The sequence below is a fragment of the Mesoplodon bidens genome (assembly GCF_964165515.1).
Source record: "Mesoplodon bidens genome assembly, chromosome: 17".
Taxonomy (NCBI): domain Eukaryota; kingdom Metazoa; phylum Chordata; class Mammalia; order Artiodactyla; family Ziphiidae; genus Mesoplodon; species Mesoplodon bidens.
This window is the reverse complement of record NC_138174.1, coordinates 61,190,057-61,211,074: the sequence shown is the minus strand read 5'-3', so window position 1 is coordinate 61,211,074 and position 21,018 is coordinate 61,190,057. Positions and strand designations below refer to the sequence as shown.

Sequence of the window (21,018 nt, the reverse complement as noted above, 5' to 3'; positions counted from 1 at the left end):
AGGAAGAGGTTGGAATTGAGGATAATAAAATTACAGATATACTAAATCCTTCTTATTCAAAGTCACTTCCGTGCTCTTCATATAAGCAGGTTTAATATGTTAGAATTTAAGAATGTTTGAATTAGATTCAAAGAAGACATGTTTTCAAACAGTCTTTCATTTAAACGTTGATTTTTAGATACTTTGCGAACATACCAACTTGGCTTGTAAGTTAGTGTGACATACCTTTTCATAAATATAATTGTTACATTTGAAAAGATCTCTTATTCCACTTGGAGAAAGAGAGGGGAGAAGTTAAGACTCTAATAAGACATATATATCAGGGCAGAAGAGTTCAGTTACCAAAGCCCAGGAAGTAACATCACTGCACCCATCAGAGCCAATGCCATAGTTTCAGCTGTTGCTGTACATCCTGCTCCAGTTGTGTCTAAAGTACTACTACCGTCTGTTTGATGGATTTGCTTTACATCACTGAGGTTCATCTCATCTGGCATCCCTGTAGAGGCAAATAAGAAAAAACAGCATGATGGATAACTAGCTCACCATGATATATCTAGAACAGCTCTTAAGCCCAATCGTGGACCCCATTGTTTTATTCTTTTTGTGTAGCATTCCCTGTGTGTTTCACCTAACTCTAAAAGATGAATATGACACATACTCCTGCTCTTCTTAAATTGGAAGGTACAGGACCTTGAGTGGGAGTGTTCAGAAACTTTATAAGAACAAATCAAAGCACTTTCCAGCTTTTTAAAGCACTTGGAATGTTTCTCTAAATGTTATTGAAGTAAAGCAATTTAATTAAAATGCCCTGAGGTATAGCATTATTGCTTGTCCCAGAGAGGTAACAACTGTAGGAACTGTGTGAAATCTTTTCTCATGAAAATAATAACATGTAAGGAGAAATAATGAAGTAGGACATTTTAAGAAATAAAATTTATACAGATCATATTTTGCATTAGGCTAAACTTTGCATAGGATCCTTATTGAAATACATCAAAGAATAATAAAAAATATTAAATGTTATCTTTTATACACATACAGAGCTATGGGGATACAGGTATAGTCAATAGATCAAAGAATTTGTTAGTAGGATGGATTGTGGCTTGAAGTTAGGGATGAAGTGTTTGATTAAAGAAAAAAAATGTGCAAAGTTACAGACCAAGATCTAGTCACATCCTGGTTATTACTTCTGTGTGTTTTAAAGCCTGACAAACTGAGGAGGAGACGAGTTCTCAAATTATTGGGAATGAAATAGTTATTTTATTAAAGAAGTTTACCTTACTATGGTATACCTATGGAATTACTGATTTATCAGTTACTATCTAGTGCCACCAGTGTGTTGAGACTGTAAGACTGTCTGGATTATCCCATGGCATGCCACCATCTGTCACAATTAACAAGTTTAAATTCAATGTTACTACAGCCACAAATATTGACATCGTAATTACAGTGAGACTGGAAAAACAAAGCTTCATATAAGGAAAAGTCAATATTTATGTAATTAGGTCAATACATATATATAATTCAAAGGTAAACTCTATTGCATTTAGGGATGAGAGCATTAAAACGAAGCTCAGCTCTACTGATCTGACATATTGATTTTACAGTCTGAGCTCTTGCATTATTATTCATTGTCTGGGTACTTGTTTTGCCCTTCTGTGTCATTAGACAAGATGAACAAACTAGCAATTCCTTTTTTTATAGAGACTGGAGTGGAGTGTGAATATTTTAGTCATGGTTTTATACTCCTTGTTATGCTAGAGTATAACAAGGAGCTATGCAGACTCTAGGCAATTAAAATTTTTTTTCCAAGATAACTACATAAATTTGAGCTTTAAGGGATTTACTTTTCTTTTAAAAGCACTGTCAGGAGGTGCCTGGATTGGATTCATGAATAACTTTTCCTTATACCTTCCTGAGCTGGTATTTTCCTCATTCATTCATGAGCCAGGCACTGGTCTGGGTTCAGGGGGTACCATGGTGAGTACAGATATGAAAATAAAAACATGTTAAATCTTCCGCCTGCAAGTCAGGCAGTGCCAGGAGGGATATCCCATCTTCAGTCAGATGCCATTTTAACATCAGAGGTAGAGATTTGATAGTTCTAAGGATGACGGTCCCTTGAGATAAGAATTACATGAAAAGAAAGAAGATCCCTTGAGGAAAGGAATTTAATTAACTCAGTGTGTAAATTATACCAAAGCTCAACCAAAGACCCATAAAAAAAATTGGTTCAGAGATTTCTCACATTAATAAACAAAAATGAAGTAATTTAAAATAACCTTTTCTACGCATACTAGTGACACACAAAAATGACAATAAATTCATATTTCTGCCTTTGGTGGCTTACAGTCTGGTGGGGGAAGACAGATAGCCATGCTATTACAAAAACAAATGTAATATTAAAGCTCAGGCACATGCCTGATGGTTGGTGCTAGGAAGTGATACAATCTTATACAAGATGAGGTGTCAATTATATACAGTCTGGTTGACAAAGGCAGGACAGAGAGGTGATGACAGCCAGTTTGGCAAGGATTAACCCTTTATCAAGGAAGATTGCCAAAATATACCAAAAGTGCTTAAAATGTACACGTACCTAGACCCCAAAGTTCCACTTTAATGGAGAAATTCCATGGGAATAATTTTTAAAATATGCACATATTTATTCACAAAATGTTAATCTGTGCATTGTTAGTGACATTAAGTGTCCATTAGTAGAGAACTAGGTTAAGAAAAGTGTATTCACTTATTTTAAAAGATTCAAAAAGTAGATATTGGTACAGAACAAAGTTTTAATATAATTTTATACACATACTTTCATGGTCTTTAAGAAACTTTGAACTCTGTTAGTCTATGGCTGCCTTTCTTTGAGAGTACGGAATCTGTCATTAATTTCTGTATTCACCTAGTAAGCATTTAGTAATAACTAGGTGAATGAGTAAATTGATGAATTTAATCCAGGGCAGAGAATTACAAAACTGTAAAAATACATTTCTCCAATTCAGTTTGATCCCTGCCCCAGTTTTATTGAGATATAATAGATATATAACATTATGTAAGTTTGTGTATAATATGTAGATTTGATGTACTTACATATTGCAAAATGATTACCACCATGGTGTTAGCTAATGTCTCCATCATGTCACATAATTATCATTTCTTTTTCTTGGTGAGAAGATTTGAGATCTACTTAGCACTTTCAAGTATATAATTCAGTATTAATCACTGTAATCACCATGCTCTACATTAGCTATCCAGAACTTATTTATCTTATAACTGGAAGTTTGTACCCTTTGAACAACATCTCATGTCCCCCCCACATCCCAGTCCTTGGCAGTCACGAATCTACTCTGTTTCTATGAGTTTGGCTTTTTTAAAGTTATACCTATAAGTGATATAATACGGTATTTGTCTTTCTTTGACTTATTTCACTTGGCATAATGCCCCCAAACTTCATCTAAGTTGTAGCAAATGGCTGGATTTTCTTTTATCTCATGGCTGAATAATATTCTATTGGTTTTATATACAATACATCTTCTTTATTCATTCATTCATTGACAACTGTTAGGCTGTTTCCATATCTTGGCTATTGTGATTAATGCTGCAATGAACATGGGAGTGCAGATATCTCTTCAAGATCTGGTCTTCATTTCTTCTGGCTATATACCCAGATGTGGAATTCCTAGATCATATGGTAATTCCATATTTTAATTTTTTAGGGAAACTTCATACTGTTTTCCATAGTGGCTGTACCAATTTATATTCCCACAAAGAGTGCACAAGTGTTCCCCTTTCTCCACATCCTTGTCAACACTTATCATTTGTCTTTTTTGATAATAGCCATTCTAACAGGTGTGAGGTGATATTTCATTGTTTCTGTTTGTTTGTTTTCGTTATTTGTTTTTTTGGCTGCACAGTGCGGTAAGTGGGATCTTAGTCCCCTGACCAGGGATTGAACGCGTGCCCCCTGTAGTGGAAGCACAGAGTATTAACTACTGGACCACCAGGGAAGTCTCATTGTGGTTTTGATTTATACTTTCCTGATAATTTGTGCTGTTGAGCATCTTTTCATGTACCTGTTCACTATTTGTATGTATTTGGAAAAATGTCTATTTAGTTTCTCAAATTCAGTCTCTTTTAATATAAAGGCATAGAATTATATTACAGCAACACCAAGTGTAGAATAAAATATTAGAATCAGATGTGAACTTAGAATTTTCATCTAAGAAGAAAAGTGGTGAACGTAATGGAAAAGATTCAGTATGAGAATATTAACTTAGCAAATACTTGTTAAATAAAGCTGCTATGGATCTTGTTATGTTAAATAAAAACTATTACCCTTGGTCATTACTTGCTGGACTTAGATGGTCATTTATACCCAAATCAGTCATATTGGCAGGACATTTAGGAGTCTAATAAATCTGATATGGCTTATATAACAATTTACCAATTTTATTAGTGATTACTCCATTCTTATCTCCCAGGAAATATGATTGATAGTTCCACCCAGGGTATTGAGTCACTTGAATCTAGGATACATCCTGAAAAATGCTGAGTAATTTTCCAGTTTTCCTTGGGGGCTTCCATGTAATCCAATAACAAAAGCAGAGTAATTGTATTTTTGAAGAGAAAACGTCCATGGTAATCATGAACATCCTAACTGAAGGTGATCTCTGTGATTATATATTTGACTTTCAGACAGTCTGACGAGTAAATGGGGCTATTCTCATGACAACCTCTTCCATTCTCTATGGGCAAATGTCTGAGATTTATTTATAGTCCCGTTGGTCGACTCTTTATAACCATGAGTAGTCTTCCTTTTTTGACAATTGTGTAAGAATAATGAAGTACTTCTAATTGCTAATAAATTAAACAATGGATTAAAACATTAATGGGAGATTCTGACTATAAACCAAAGTTTACTTTAAAGTAGTATGATGTATTGAGATATTTCAGCCCTGGGTAATGTTGGGGATTGTTATTTATTTGTTACTGCATCAAATGAATTATTGGTTATTCTCCAATAATTAATGATAAATAGATTTTGTTTTTCAGGATAGAGTTGGTAGCAGAGAAAATATTGTTTGGATCTTTTTTCAGTTCCTGATGCTATTTTTAACATCTTTATTGGAGTATAATTGCTTTACATTGTTGGTTTCTGCTGTATAACAAAGTGAATTAGCTATACGTATACATATATCCTCATATCCCCTCTCTCTTGCATCTCCCTCCGACCCTCCTTACCCCAACCCTCTTGATGGTCACAAAGCACTGAGCTGATCTCCCTGTGCCATGCGGCTGCTTCCCACTAGCTGTCTATTTTATATTTGGTAGTGTACATAGGTCAATATCACTCTCTCACTTCATCCCAGCTTACCCTTCCCCATCCCCGTGTCCTCAAGTCCATTTTTGACATCAGCATTTTTATTCCTGTCCGCCCCTAGGTTCTTCAGAAACATTTGTTTTTGATTCCATATATATACGGTATTTGTTTTTCTCTTTCTGACTTACTTCACTCTGTGTGACAGACTCTAGGTCCATCCACCTCACTACAAATAACTCAATTTCGTTTCTTTATATGGCTGAGTAATATTCCATTGTATATATGTGCCAAATCCTTATCCATTCATCTGTCGATGGAAACTTAGGTTGATTAGATGTCCTGGTTATTGTAAATAGAGCTGCAATGAACATTGTGGTACATGACTCTTTTTGAATTATGGTTCACTCAAAATATATGCCCAGTAGTGGGATTGCTGGGTCATATGGTAGTTCTATTTTTAGTTTTTTAAGGAACCTCCATATTGTTCTCCATAGTGGCCTACCAACAGTGCAAGAGGATTCCCTTTTCTCCACACCCCCTCCAGAATTGATTGTTTGTAGATTTTTGTTGATGGCCATTCTGACCAGTGTGAGGTGATACCTCATTGTAGTTTTGATTTGCATTTCTCTGATGATCAGTGATGTTGAGCATCCTTTCATGTGTTTGTTGGCAGTCTGTATATCTTCTATGGAGAAATGTCTATTTAGGTCTTCTGCCCATTTTTGGATTGAGTTGTTTGTTTTTTTGATATTGAGCTGCATGAACTGCTTGTAAATTTTGGAGATTAATCCTTTGCCAGGTGCTTCGTTTGCAAATATTTTCTCCCATTCTTCAGGTTCTCTGTTCATCTTGTTTATGGTTTCCTTTGCTGTGCAAAAGCTTTTAAGTTTCATTAGGTCCCATTTGTTTGTTTTTATTACCATTTCTCTAGGAGGTGGGTCAAAAAGGATCTTGCTGTGACTTATGTCAAAGAGTGTTCTTCCTAGGTTTTCCTCTAAGAGTTTTATAGTATCTGGCCTTACATTTAGGTCTTTAATCCATTTTGAGTTTATTTTTGTGTATGGTGTTAGGGAGTGTTCTAACTTCGTTCTTTTACACATAGCTGTCCAATTTTCACAGCACCACTTATTGAAGAGGCTGTCTTTTCTCCATTGTATATTCTTGCCTGCTTTATCAAAGGTAAGTTGACCATATGTATGTGGGTTTATCTCTGGGCTTTCTATCCTTTTCCATTTATCTATATTTCTGTATTTTTGCCAGTACCATACTGTCTTGATTACTGTAGCTTTGTGGTATAGTCTGAAGTTCAGGAACCTGATTCCTCCAGCTCCATTTATCTTTCTCAAGATTGCTTTGGCTATTTGGGGTCTTTTGTGTTTCTGTACAAATTGTGAAAATTTTTTGTTCTAGTTCTGTGAAAAGTGCCATTGGTAGTCTGATACAGATTGTATTGAATCTGCAGATTGCTTTGGGTAGTAGAGTCATTTTCCCAGTATTGATTGATTCTTCCAATCCAAGAACATGGTATATCTCTCCACCTGTTTGTATCACCTTTAATTTCTTTCATCAGTGTCTTATAGTTTTCTGCATACAGGTCTTTTGTCTCCTTAGGTAGGTTTATCCCTAGGTATTTTATTCTTTCTGCTGCAATTGTAGATAGGAGTGTTTCCTTAATTTCTATTTCAGGTATTTCATCATCATTGTATAGGAATGCAAGAGATTTCTGTGCATTAATTTTTTATTCTGTTACTTTACCAAATTCATTGATTAGCTAGCTCTAGTAGTTTTCTGGTAGCATCTTAAGATTCTCTACGTATAGTATCATGTCATCTGCAAACAGTGACAGTTTTACTTCTTTTCCAATTTGGATTCCTTTTATTTCTTTTTCTTCTCTGATTGCTGTGGCTAAAACTTCCAAAACTATGGAGAATAATAGTGGTGACAGTGGGCAACTTATTTTGTTCCTGATCTTAGTGGAAATGGTTTCAGTTTTTCACCATTGAGGACGACGCTGGCTGTGGGTTTGTCATATATAGCCTTTATTATTGAGGTAAGTTGCCTCTGTACTACTTTCTGGAGAGCTTTGGTCATAAATGGGTGTTGAATTTTGTTGAAAGCTTTTTCTGCATCTATTGAGATGATCATATGGTTTTTATCCTCCAATTTGTTAATATGGTGTATCACATTGATTGATTTGCATACACTGAAGAATCCTTGCATTGCTGGGATAATCCCCATTTGATCATGGTGTATGATCCTTTTAATGTGCTGCTGGATTCTGTTTGCTAGTATTTTGTTGAGGATTTTTGCATGTATCTTCTTCAGTGATAAATGGTCTGTAGTTTTCTTTTTTTGTGATATCTTTGTCTGGTTTGGGTATCGGGGTGATGGTGGCCTTGTAGAATTAGTTTGGGAGTGTTCCTCACTCTGCTATATTTTGGAAGAGTTTGAGAAGGATAAGTGTTAGCTTTTCTCTTAATGTTTGATGGAATTTGCCTGTGAAACATCTGGGCCTGGGTTTTGTTTGTTCGATGATTTTTAGTCACAGTTTCAATTTCAGTGCTGTGATTAGTCTGTCTATATTTTCTATTTCTTCCTGGTTCAGTCTCAGAAGGTTGCTCTTTTCTAAGAATTTGTTCATTTCTTCCAGGTTGTCCATTTTATTGGCATATAGTTGCTTGTAGTAATCTCTCATGATCATTTGTATTTCTTCAGTGTCAGTTGTTACTTCTTTTTCATTTCTAATTCTGTTAATTTGAGTTTTCTCCCTTTTTTTCTTGATGAGTCTGGCTAATGGTTTATCAATTTTTTTTTATCTTCTCAGAAAATGAGCTTTTAGTTTTATTGATCTTTGCTGTTGTTTCCTTAATTTCTTTTTCATCTGATTTTTATGATTTCTTTCCTTCTGCTAACTTTGGGTATTTTTTTTTTTGTCCTTCTCTCTCTAATTGCTTTAGGTGTAAGGTTAGGTTGTTTATTTGAGATTTTTCTTGTTTCTTGAGGTAGGGTTGTATTGCTATAAACTTCCCTCTTAGAACTGTTTTGCTGCTTTTGGTTTTAGGTTGTCGTGTTTTCATTTTCATTTGTTTCTAGGTATCTTTTGATTTCCTCTTTGATTTCTTCAGTGATCTCTTGTTTATTTAGTAGCGTATTGTTTAGCCTCCATGTGTTTTTATTTTTTACATTTTTTTTTTACTGTAATTGATATCAAGCCTCATAACGCTGTGGTCAGAAAAGATACTTGTTATGATTTCAGTTTTCTTAAATTTACCAAGGCTTGATTTCTGACCGAAGATATGGTCTATCCTGGAGATTGTTCCATGAGCACTGTTGTTTTTGGATGGAATGTCCTATAAATATTATTTAAGTCCATCTTCTTTAATGTGTCATTTAAAGCTTGTGTTTCCTTATTTATTTTCATTTTGGATGATCTGTCCATTGGTGAGTTGGGGTGTTAAAGTCCCCTACTATGATTGTGTTATTGTAGATTTCTCCTTTTATGGCTGTTAGCAGTTGCCTCATGTATTGAGGCACTTGTATGTTGGGTGCATAAATATTTACAATTGTTATCTCTTCTTCTTGGATTGTTGATCCCTTGATCATCATGTAGTGTCCTTCTTTGTCTCTTCTAATAGTCTTTATTTTAATGTCTATTTTATCTGATATGAGTATTGCTACTCCAGCTTTCTTTTGATTTCCATTTGCATGGAATATCTTTTTCCATCCCCTCACTTTCAGTCTGTATATGTCCCTAGGTCTGAAGTGGGTCTCTTGTAGACAGTGTATATATAGGTCTTGTTTTTGTATCCATTCAGTGAGCCTGTGTCTTTTGGTTGGAGTATTTAATCCATTTACATGTAAATTAGTTATCAATATGTATGTTATTCTTACCATTTTCTTAATTGTTTTGGGTTTGTTATTGTAAGTCTTTCCTTTTCTTATGTTTCCTTCCTAGAGAGGTTCCGTTAGCCTTTTTTGTAAAGCTGGTTTGGTGGTGTTGAATTCTCTTAGCTTTTACTTGCCTGTAAAATTTTTATTTCCTCTGTTGAATCTGAATGAGATCTTTGCTGGGTAGAGTAATGTTGGTTGCAGGTTTTTCCCTTTCATCACTTTAAATATGTCCTGCTACTCCCTTCTGGCTTGCAGACTTTCTGCTGAAAGATCAGATGTTAACCTTATGGAGATTCCCTTGTATGTTAATTGTTGCTTTTTCCTTGCTGCTTTTAATATTTTTTCTTTTTATTTAATTTTTGATAGTTTGATTAATTTGTGTCTTGGCGTGTTTCTCCTTGGATTTATCCTGTATGGGACTCTTTGTTCTTCCTGGACTTGACTGACTCTTTCCTTTCCCATATTAGGGAAGTTTTCCACTATAATCTCTTCAAATATTTTCTCAGTCCCTTTCTTTTTATTTTCTTCTTCTGGAGCCACTCTAATTCGAATGTTGGTGTGTTTAATGTTGCCCCAGGGGTCTCTGAGACTATCTTAAATTCTTTTCATTCTTTTTTCTTTATTCTGCTCTACCATAGTTATTTCCACTATTTTATCTGCCAGGTCACTTATCCGGTCTTCTACCGCTGTTATTCTGCTATTTACCCTTTCCGAGAATTTTAAATTTCATTTATTGTGTTGTTCATCACTGTCTGTTTGCTCTTTACTTCTTTTAGGTCCTTGTTAAACGTTTCTTGTATTTTGTCCATTCTATTTCCAAGATTTTGGATCATCTTTACTATCTTTACTCTGAATTCTTTTTCAGGTAGACTGCTTATTTCCTCTTCATTTGTTTGTTCTGGTGGGTTTTTAACTTGCTCCTTCATCTGCTGTGTATTTCTCTGTCTTCTCATTTTTCTTAACTTACTGTGTTTGGGGTCTCCTTTTCACAGGATGCAGGTTCATAGTTCCCATTGTTTTTGGTGTCTGCCCACAGTGGGTATGGTTGGTTCAGTGGGTTGTGTAGGTTTCCTGGTGGTGGGGACTAGTGCCTGTGTTCTTATGGATGAGGCTGGATCTTGTATTTCTGGTGGGCAAGACTACGTCTGGTGGTGTGTTTTGGGGTGTCTGTGAACTCCTTATTATTTTAGGCAGCCTCTCTGCTAATAGGTGGAGTTGCTTCCCTGTCTTGCTAGTTGTTTGGCATGGGGTGTCCAGTACTGGAGCTTGCTAGTTGTTGAGTTGAGCTGGATCTTAGCCTTGAGATGGAGATCTGTGTGAGAGCTCTTGCTGACTGATATTACATGGGGCCAGGAGGTCTCTGGTGGGCCAATGTCCTGAACTCGGCTTTCCCACCTCAGAGGCTCAGGCCTGACACCCCGCCAGAGCACCAAGACCCTATCAGCCACACGGCCAGGTATGTGGGGGAGTTTCTCACCTTTTGGGAATTCTGAGGCCTTTTGCCAGTGTTCAGTAGGTATTCTGTAGGAGTTGTTCCACATGTATATGTATTTTTGATGTATTTGTGAGAAGGAAGTTGGTCTCCACTTCTTACTCCTCCTCCATCTTGATGGTCCTCTTCCCCTGATGTTATTTTGTATTCCATAATGATCATCCAGAACTTTTTCCTCAGTTTGTTTTATTGATTTTTGAAGACTTTAGAAAGGAAACATACATCTCATATGAAAAAAAGCTAAATTATTTTAAGCTATTTTATAATATTACTATTGTGGGTTTTTTAAATGATTATTGTGAAATTTCTTCTAGAAATAACTTTTCAATAGAAAGTTTAAAATGCCATTCTTTGTGCAATTGGTAATGAAAACCAAATAATAAAAGTAAGTCTATTAAATATACTAGTCCTCATTTATATACTACAGACCTTAGTTATAAGAATTTAAAGGTATTGGAACTATTATAATTAATGCTTCTGAAAATTATTTTTAAAGAGTGTAAGACTTATCAAATATTCCTAGTTAATCACAAAATGTTTGTAGTTCCTCAGTTAGTACTAATATGGGGTTAAACACTACTAAAAATTAAGATAATAAAATATCTATACCTAGACACATAGTAGTAATAGTCAATGGTATCAAAAATAGAAAGATTTTAAAGCACTCAGAGAAAGGACAGCTTCCTTTGAACAGAACAAAATACCTGTATTGCATTAATTTTCAAGAGCAAAAATAGAAGTTAAAATTAAAAATTTTTTCTAATTATGAAAGAATATATAATTCTATAAAGAGTTAAACTATATGGAAGAAATAAAGGTAAAAGTAAAGGTATTTTAACAAAAAGTGTTTTTAATACTCCCCAAACAATTCTAAAATCATTGTTAAAGAATATATGTAAAAATATAAGAAAATAAGCACAAATAAAGGAGTGGGATGAACGTTATAATAGTGTTCAAAATAATTGGCAAACATCTTGGTTACTGTATATAAATGTGTTGGTTAAGAAAATAACAACAAAATGGTTAATTTAGATATAATTTTAAGAGATATAATTAAAATGCTTGAAAGCAATTTTTTAAACATTCTAAAGTATTTGTATGTTTGGGAAGAAATGAGAAATATCAACTTAAGGTTTTGTCAAGACCACTGTATTTTAATGAATGTTAAAAATTCAACCTTAAGAACTTAAAAAATTCATATGGAATATATATGTTCCTAATCCATTAAGGCAAAGAGGATTAATAAAATTTAATGGAAATCAGAAAAGAATAAACACACAAACAAATATGCCTGGCAAATAGAAAGCACAAAATCAGATGTTAGAACAATATGCAAATAATTTAGTAATCTCTAACTGAAATGAACTGAATAAAATTAGAAGCGAGATACTCAGTTTGGATTTCAAAAGAAATTTAGCAGCATAACAAAAAGATACATAAAGGGTGAGAGTAATTGTTTGCAAAAACACACTTCAAGCAAATAATAACCAAAAGGAAGGTGATGTTATTATATTAATAAAAGATAGGTTTTGAGCATTCAAAAGGATAAAGAAGGTCTTTACATAATAACAAAGAAATAATTTGACATATAAATATAACAATTCTGAGCCTATCTTACCTTAGCATATTCTCAAAATAAATCGATATTAATAAAGGAAAATAATTGGGTAAAATAATAAAGCAAAATGGACACATACACATTCAGTGGGGGATTTTAACCATACTATCTTATTAATTAATGGCTCAGGCAGATGAAAATTAGTGAAGATATGGATGACTTAGTCATCAGAATCTTTGGGGCAAGAAAAGGAGAACTCCATTGCCTTCTAGTCTTGGTTCTAGTAACAATCCTAGTATCTCTTTGCCCTACATCCCCATTCCTTCACATGCAAAGAGAATAGATTGCCCTGATTCCTAAGTTGTGAAGAAGAGCCAGAATGCTGAGCTTTTGGATTTCTCATCTTCTTTTGGATTTGCTTGCCCACAGTAAGGATGAATTTTTCCTGCTCTTAACCACGGCATAAGTTGAAGTCACCTTTTGCTGCAGGGAGGACCTGTAGTTTTCTAGCTATGCTTCTGACTTGACAGTAATTCTTGGATGAAATAATAGGTGTCATATGTCAGGACATTCTCTAGTCTAGCTTTTAACAATAAAATGTTTTTATCTGTCTGATATGTGTGCTTATATTTTAATTGGTTCTAACCTCAGAAGAAGAATAAAGGAGTATTATTTATTACATTAGCTCCAAATACAGACTTTCACCAGCTTGGTCCAATAAACAAATAAATACAACTAGCTAGCCAGATTAGATAGCATCATGCAGTTAATGACTAGTGGATATAATGTGTAAATATTCTTTTAAAACATACCTAAGACATTAATAAAAGTGATCACATAGCAGGGTACAAAGCAAATATCAACAACTAACAAGGAATTTTAAACAAAGAATATGAATTCTTTGACAGTAACACAATAAAATTAAATGTCAAAACTAAAGGAGAACCATGATCCCTACAGCAAACTTTATCTAAGGACATAAAAGAAGACCTAAATAAACAGATGTATCAAGTTCACAGATGAGAAGATTTAAGTTTATATTGTTTCTCTTTCACTATATTCTGAAATTCCATCATGATGTGCCTTGGTGTGGGTCCATTGTTCTGGGCACTCAGTGACCCTTTCTACCTAGAAACTCATGTCCATCTGGGGAAATGTTCTTGAATTCTTTATTGATGATTTCCTATCTACCATTTTCTCTGTTGTGTCTAGATGTCCCATTATTTAAATGTTGGATTTCTGGAAGGTGTCCTCTGCTTCCCTCTCCCAGTTTCCATCATTTTACTCTAGTTTCTAGGAGATTTCTTAAACTTAAGTCTTTTTTTGAGGTTTTCATTCTTGTATTCAGATTTTAGATTTACTAAACATGATATTTTTTCCTCTAAATATCCCTTTTGTTTTTGTTTGTCTTCTCCGACCTTATTAAGATGATAATTACAGTATTTTTTCAAAGTTCTCTTCAAAGTTCTTTCAAAGTTTTTTCAAAGTTCTCTTCTCTCTGCAGTCTTTAATACAAATTATTTGCTTCTGGATATGACTTTTCATGTTACTCACTTAGATAAGTGGTAATCCCTGATTCATGGTTATGTACTAATATTTAAGAGTAGGGAGTGAAAATTTAGTTAGAACTCTGAGTGTGTGAATGGGGTTCTGTAATTAGTAGACAAATGTGGTCTTGTTTACATGTCTGTTGGTGAAACTACCTGTCAGTAGGATAGGGTAGGTCAGGCTGAATAAACAAATGCCTCCAAAGTATTGGTAGCAATGTCTACTGCCAGCTGAGGTAACTCTGCATTGTAACTTAGTACCTCACCTCCATATCGACAAATCCTTCCATGATCACCACAACATGGGGAAATGGATGGAGAAACAAATTGGCAATTATAAGCCTCCATCTGGATGGGGTACATGGCACTTCTGCTCACTAGGTTTACTGGACAAAACTAATTACATGACTGTCTCTAACCTAAAGGGACAGGGATGCGTTGTCCTACTATGTGCACAAAGGGGACAAGACACAGAAATATTGCAGACCATAAGTCATGTCTATCAGGTCCCCTTTAACTGTCTTTATTTGTTTCTTCTTAAGCTAGGTCTTCTCAGCAGAGGCCTTACAATATCCTGCCTGAGAGTAATTCCCTGCCTGCAAGAACTCTGGGAGCCAAGTAGGAGCGGGGTTGGGGGAGGGTATAGGTTTCAACATTCATTATAGGTAAATAGGTAGATAGGTAGGTAGATATAGATATATATATATTTGCGAAGTATTATTTTTGAGAATAATACTCCTGCTTTCAACTGTGCCTGGCATTCCCCAGTCCAGAGACACTTTCCAGATTATACTTCCTGTAGCATACTGACTTATGGGAGAGACATACACCTGTTGGTCAGGAGTGGAGGAAGAAATCATGGAATGGTACATCTATTGACTAGTCCTTCATTTGTAGACCCTCTTCTGTCAACTCCTTCTTACCAGAAGTGACAGATGATGCCTATTCCTGTGTCTTTTGAGGATTCCATTGAGCAAATTGGGTTGGTTCTCTGCTTTCTTCAATGGTGCTTGGGAGTTGGCTTCCCTGGGTGTCCTACATTAGGCACCACTCATCCGTTTGCTTTCTGGCTTCCAAATGTTGTTATCAAACTTTTTCAGTTTCCTCTGCTCTCAGTAAATTTAGATTTTTGTTAAAAAAATTCTTATAATGTATTTTAGTGGGGTGGCAGGAGAGAATAAAATGTGTTTGATCAATCTGTCATCTTGAAGGCAACTTGCTGAGCATTTCCAGCATCTGGCCACTGAAGCTCCATCTTGACTCTCTGGATAAGTCTATGTCTCTTCAGCCCATTCACACTGGTGTAGTTCAGGTTGTTCTGGTTGATCAGTGTTCCTGTTGCTAAATATTTTTGATGACCATGCCTGATAGGGTGATTATTTTCATTAAAAGTACTGAGCTGTGTTGCATTTTGGCCAGGAAACTTACCAGTAAAGCATGACTGGTCCCTCTCCACTGATAGTAAATAGTTCAAAACTTCCTTATGGAAGAATGATTGAATGCACACTGGAAGACTGGAAGGCAGGTTATTTTGCCTCTGCATTGCCTAATCCAGGGTGCATTTGCTGTATAATATTGTAAAGATTGGTAAATATGCCAGAAGAAGGCCTAGCTGGCTATAAAGCTATGGGGATAATTGGAAAATTGAGACTTGCCTCAATTTGGGCCCTTTAAATATTTTCTTTTATTTGGACTTTTTTGTTAGACCCATAATACATATCTTTAAGCTACTGGGTTGGGTATTGATTACATAGATGACATTTCACTTACTCGTAGTTGCTAAAAATTAGCTGCAGCAAGTAAAATGTGAACACTGATGAGGAGACAGTTTTTCTCACAATGAAATGTGAAAATTAACTTCAGACAAAATTTGCCTGTTTTGCTTCAGTAAGGGAAGAATATTAAGTAGCTAATCCTTAGAGCTTAAAAAAATGGTCAAAATGTCTAAGAATGTCGTGCAAGAGAGATTGTGAAGCTTATTACATTTATTAAATGGAAATGAATTATCTTGGCTTGCATATCTGATTCACCATGTGTATTATAATTCAATATGTTTAACTTAGTATTTCAAGCCCTAAATATTTTGTATGTTATTTTTGTAAGAAGAAATTTCGTTGGCCCAAAGGATAGCTAAACAAAATATAGGGAACTAGCCATTGCCATTATCCCTGAGAAGAATATCAATGTTATTCATGAAAATATCCACAAAACACAGCACACGTGAGGACAAGTACTTCGGTTGTGGAGGATGGCTGTCTGCTCACCCTCGTGGTGTTCTCAATCGGATGTGTGTATTTAGATGGGACTATGTAACATTTTAATGTATGTTATTTGCTCTAGTTTGGGTTGACAAGATATTATGAAAATAACAAGGCGTGTGTGAGGAGGGAAGACTCTCATACTGAAAGCAGGGGAATTATGCGGGTGTTGAAAATTACAGGATCACCTTCCCTGACCCTGTATGGAAATCCATCCGTTCTTGCATTATAACTCCTAGAATAAATAACATCCATACTCATTCTCTCTCAAACCCACAATTCATCGTTGTCTCAGTGTCTAATTCCATGTGATATATTCTAATAAGTGACACAGTTTTCCAACCGCTGTAAGTCTTCTGGCGTAAACGTTTCTGACAACAATCATATCAATTCTTTCTGTCCTTGTCTCTATCTGTCGTCCAGTTATAAATACTGCTGTGTTTTTACCCTAGGTGTGTGTATGCTTTCTTGTCATCATTACTCAGCTTAAGACTGTTTAAACATATATATCTATATCACTTATATTTAGGTTTATATGTTGATCTCATTCACTTAATTTTAAGCCCATTGAAGTCATGATTATATTTATGTTTTCTATTTCTTGGGCTTATAAGTAGCTATTCACAGTATTCTACATTTTGTAGAAATGATTTTTGAATATATGACTTACTATAAATATTTGATATGTTAATAAGCACTTAACTCTTTTTAATTTATTTAAATGGAGCTACTCAGACTTTTAAAATTCATGATAGAAAGCAGTGGAGTATAGTAGCAAGGAGCTAGGTTCAAGCACCAGAAGCCTTGGAAAATTCATATAGTCATTGAGATTCAGTTTCTTCATCTGTAACATTTACATGATAATAATGCTTTCTCCCAGGATACACGTAAAAATTAAATGAAATCATAAATATGAAAAACACTTTGTAATTTTTTTACATAGACAAAAAATATGGTTACTATTTGAACATTAGTGGTTGAGGCAAGCAAAGTGAGTTGAACAGCAAAGTTTCTTTGGAGAATAGCTGATACAGCCTGAAATAGGATGCCAGTCTCCTGATTCCCAGTCAGGACCTGGCAAGGGGGCTCATCACCTTAGATCAAATTACCTGCACTATTAAAAAAAAAAAAAAACTAGTCTGATGTTATACAATGTAAATAGGAACCCAATAAGTTAAAATAATCTCTATTATCAAATAATTGTTATTATAAATATAATTCAACTGCTTATATACATATATGTCCTTATTATATACATAAGTACTTAAATGTCAAAGTTTAGCTAAGATGATTCTTTAGTTTATGTGTAGAATGAGTCCCGACATAGTTGGCACTTGATAAATGTCTTTGAACAAATAAATTTATATGAAACCGTGGCATCAGTAAGTACTAGCCACACACAAAAAACAAACCTTCACACAACACACCTGACCCCTGCATTTTCCTATAAAGACAAATGTTCACCTTGTTCCCAGAGATTTTTTAAGACTTTAAGTTTTAGAGCAATTTTAGTTTTACAACAAAATTAGGAGGAAGGTACATAGATTTCACCTAAATGCCCTGCTCCCACACATAGCCCTCCCTGTTATCAATATCATTCACCAGAATGGTCCATCATTATAATATCATACAGAGTAGTTTCACTGTCCTAAAAATCCTCTGTACTGTCTGTTCATCTCTACTCCCCACACTGCTGGCAACCATGGGTCTTTTTAACTGCCTCTGTAGTTTTGCCTTGTCTAGAATATCATGCATGGTATCATACAAAATGTAGCATTTTTAGATTAGTTTCTTTCTCTTAGTAATATACATTTACGGTTCCTCCATGTCTTTCCATGGCTTGATAGCTCTTTTCTTTTTTAGCACTGAGTAATCCATTATCTGCCTGGACCACAGTTCATTTATCCATTCACCCACTGACGGACATCTTGGTTGCTTCCAAGATCTGGCAATTATGAATAAAGCTGCTGCAAACATTCCTGCGCAGGTTTATGTGTAGGGATAAATTTTCAACCCTTTTGGGTAAATACCAAGGAATGTGATTACTGGATTTTATGGTAAGAATTTTATTAAAAAGAACAAGCCACCAGAGTGTCTTCCAAAGTAGCTATACCATTCTGCCTTCCCACCAGCAATCTCTGAGAGTTCCTATTGTTTCACCACCTTGCCAGTATTTGGTGTTGTCAGTGTTCCAGATCTGGGCCTTTCTAATAAGTGTGTGGTGGTACCTCATTGTTGATTTAATTTGCATTTCCTTGATGATACAATGTTGATCATATTTTCATATGCTTAGTTTCTATCTGTATATCTTTGGTGAGATGTCTGTTAAGATCTTTGGCCCATTTTTAATCAGGTTGTTTTCTTATTGTTGAGTTTTAAGTGTTCTTTGTATATTTTTGATAGCAGTTCTTTATCAGATGTGTCTTTGAAAATATGTTCTCCCAGTCTGTGGCTTATCTTTTCATTCTCTTGATATTGTCTTTTGCAGAGCAAAAAATTTAATTTATTCTTTAAATCACAATGCTGTGCATTAGAACTTCATACTACCTTCTAACTGCAACATAAGTGTTAAACGTTAGTGAAGTCTAGTTTATCAATTATTTCTTTTATGGATTGTGTCTCTAGTGTTTTATATAAAAAGGTAGTATTCCTAAAGAATTTTAGGTAAATTATTTCCATGAAGGTTTCCCATGGAACACTGCTTCCTGACTTTTAGGAGTGTACAGGACTTTTGTGCACAAATAATCTATTATTTTAAGGATATTCTGATGTAAAAAAGGAAACTGGGTCTCTAAATGACAGGTGTTATTCTGAGGAATGGTCAGTTTCAACACAGAATGAGGTGGGAAAAAATCATTTCCAAGTGGAAATCCAGAGAGAATGTGTCCATGGAGGTGGGGTTGAAGGATATTGCACAATAAAACATGAGTATATGGGGACCAGAGGGAAATGATGCTCTCTGAGCACTTCCAAGGAGTCTTACAATATCTCCCTACCTCTGTATACTGGACCAAATGTGAGCGTATACTTCTAACTCTAACAATTAATGTATCATGAGTAGGAATGGTGACAATGAAAGTATTAAAGAAAGACTTTCAGATGGATATAATCTATAGTATATGTATCAACTCAAAAATTTTGTACACTTCTGTTTTCTAAAATTTTTTTGGATGGTGAAGCAAAATTTCAGCAGCTTGTGCAGATAAAGCTTCTAGAAGTTATTTATATATTAGTTAAACCAAATTTATTGTATGAAACTGTCACTTACAACCACATGGTACACATTATGCACATGATAAAGGTCTCTCATAACATTCTCATGGGATATTAGCTTGTTTGTGGAATACTAAAGCTGGGACACAAACTGACAAGCTCTGGGATGCTGCCATTCTAGTTTCAACTCATTCTGCAGTGCATAAATAGAGTAGCACAGTGGGTGCTAGGTAGGATCTCAAAAATCATTACAACAATAGGATTCAGTTAAGGACACAATTAATCCCATATTCAATACCAAATTTCTCCCTTAAACAATATCTGTACTTTATTAAGTTATTGTCTTGAGACAGTGGCTGTCTTTCTATGTAATATAGTTTCTCAATCTTGTTTATGTAACTTAGGGCCAATTTTAAATGAAAAAAACTTTTTTTCACTGCCCCAGTTTAGAAAACTGATTTTAATTACAGTGTTAGTTAAATATGTGTAACAGTACAACTACACAGAAACTTTTAATTAATGATGTAAAGCTACAAGAAACTTACAAATTGAAGTCAAACGTTGATGAAATTAACATTAGAATTATCACTCAATGTGATGGATGATAGTCCTCCCAACTCTAAATACCCAATATACTATGAATACAGACAGTGTGATGGTTAGTTTTATGTATTGACTTTATTGGGCCACAGGGTGCCCAGATATTAGGTCAAACATTATTTTAGGTGTTTCTGTGTAGGTGTTTTTGGATGAGATTAACATCATAATGGGTAGGCTGAGTAAAGCAGATTGCTCTCCCTAGTGTGGGTGGGCCTCATTTGATCAGTTGAAGACCTGGCTAGAATAAAAAGGCAGACCCTCTACCAAGTAAGAGAGAATTCTTCCTGCATGACTGATGTTAAGCTGGGGCATTTGCTTTTTCTCCCACTTTCAGATTTGAATGGAAACATTGGCTCTTACTGGTTCTCAAGCTTACCAGCCTTTGGATGGGAACTACACCATTGGCTCTCCTGCGTGTCCAGCTTGCTGACTCACCCCACAGATTTTGGATCTTACTGGCCTCCCCAATTATGTGAGTCAATCCTTATAATAAGGAATAATATCATAATATATACTTACATACATCCTATTTGTTGTGTTTTTCTAAAGAACCTAAAATAATAGAGGTTTTGGTACCAAGAGTGATTCTAGAGGAACAGAATTTTGATGAGCTTTCTGACTTGGTTCTGAGATTTCTGGAATTGATTCTCTAATCTGATTAGATTTAAAGATGCTAATGATTCTGTTTCTAGTAGTAAAGAGAACACTGATAGTCCTTGGCATAATCTGGCAATAGAAATACATGATATTTCCATTGGATACTTTTAATCACCTACTTATAAGAAGCAAAGATCTGGGTAACTGTGTATGTGACACTTTCTAATATTTTTTTAAACTAATGGATATAATGGATTGGCTGGTTGCTCCTAGTGTTGGTGGACGAAGTAGGGAAAGAAAAGGATGAGCTCAAGGATTTGAATTCCTAGTTCAAGTGCTGTTCAAATGACCTGAAAACTTCTACCTGAACCCTGAAGAATCCTCTTATCTTCTATAGCTGCAGGGCTGAGTTTGCTGAAAATCAAACCTGGAATCTCATCCTGTCACTGGCTGAAATACAACACAAGTTAGTCTTAGCCTTGAAGGGTGTCTACTATTAAAGTGATGGCATTGATTGGAAAGGAATGGGATCCTTAAAG

General features: G+C 35.0%; 1 protein-coding gene across 1 annotated transcript in view; it reads right to left on the bottom strand.

Moving 5' to 3' along the window:
* Positions 1-338: 338 nt before the first annotated feature.
* GPC5 (glypican 5) overlaps positions 339-21,018 on the bottom strand; it is a gene marked incomplete at both ends in the record, with an annotated part of 1,313,977 nt that continues 1,293,297 nt past the window's right edge. The window contains one exon of the mRNA XM_081214376.1: positions 339-496. Coding sequence (XP_081070502.1) covers positions 339-496 — 158 coding nt within the window. The remainder of the gene's footprint in view (positions 497-21,018) is intronic.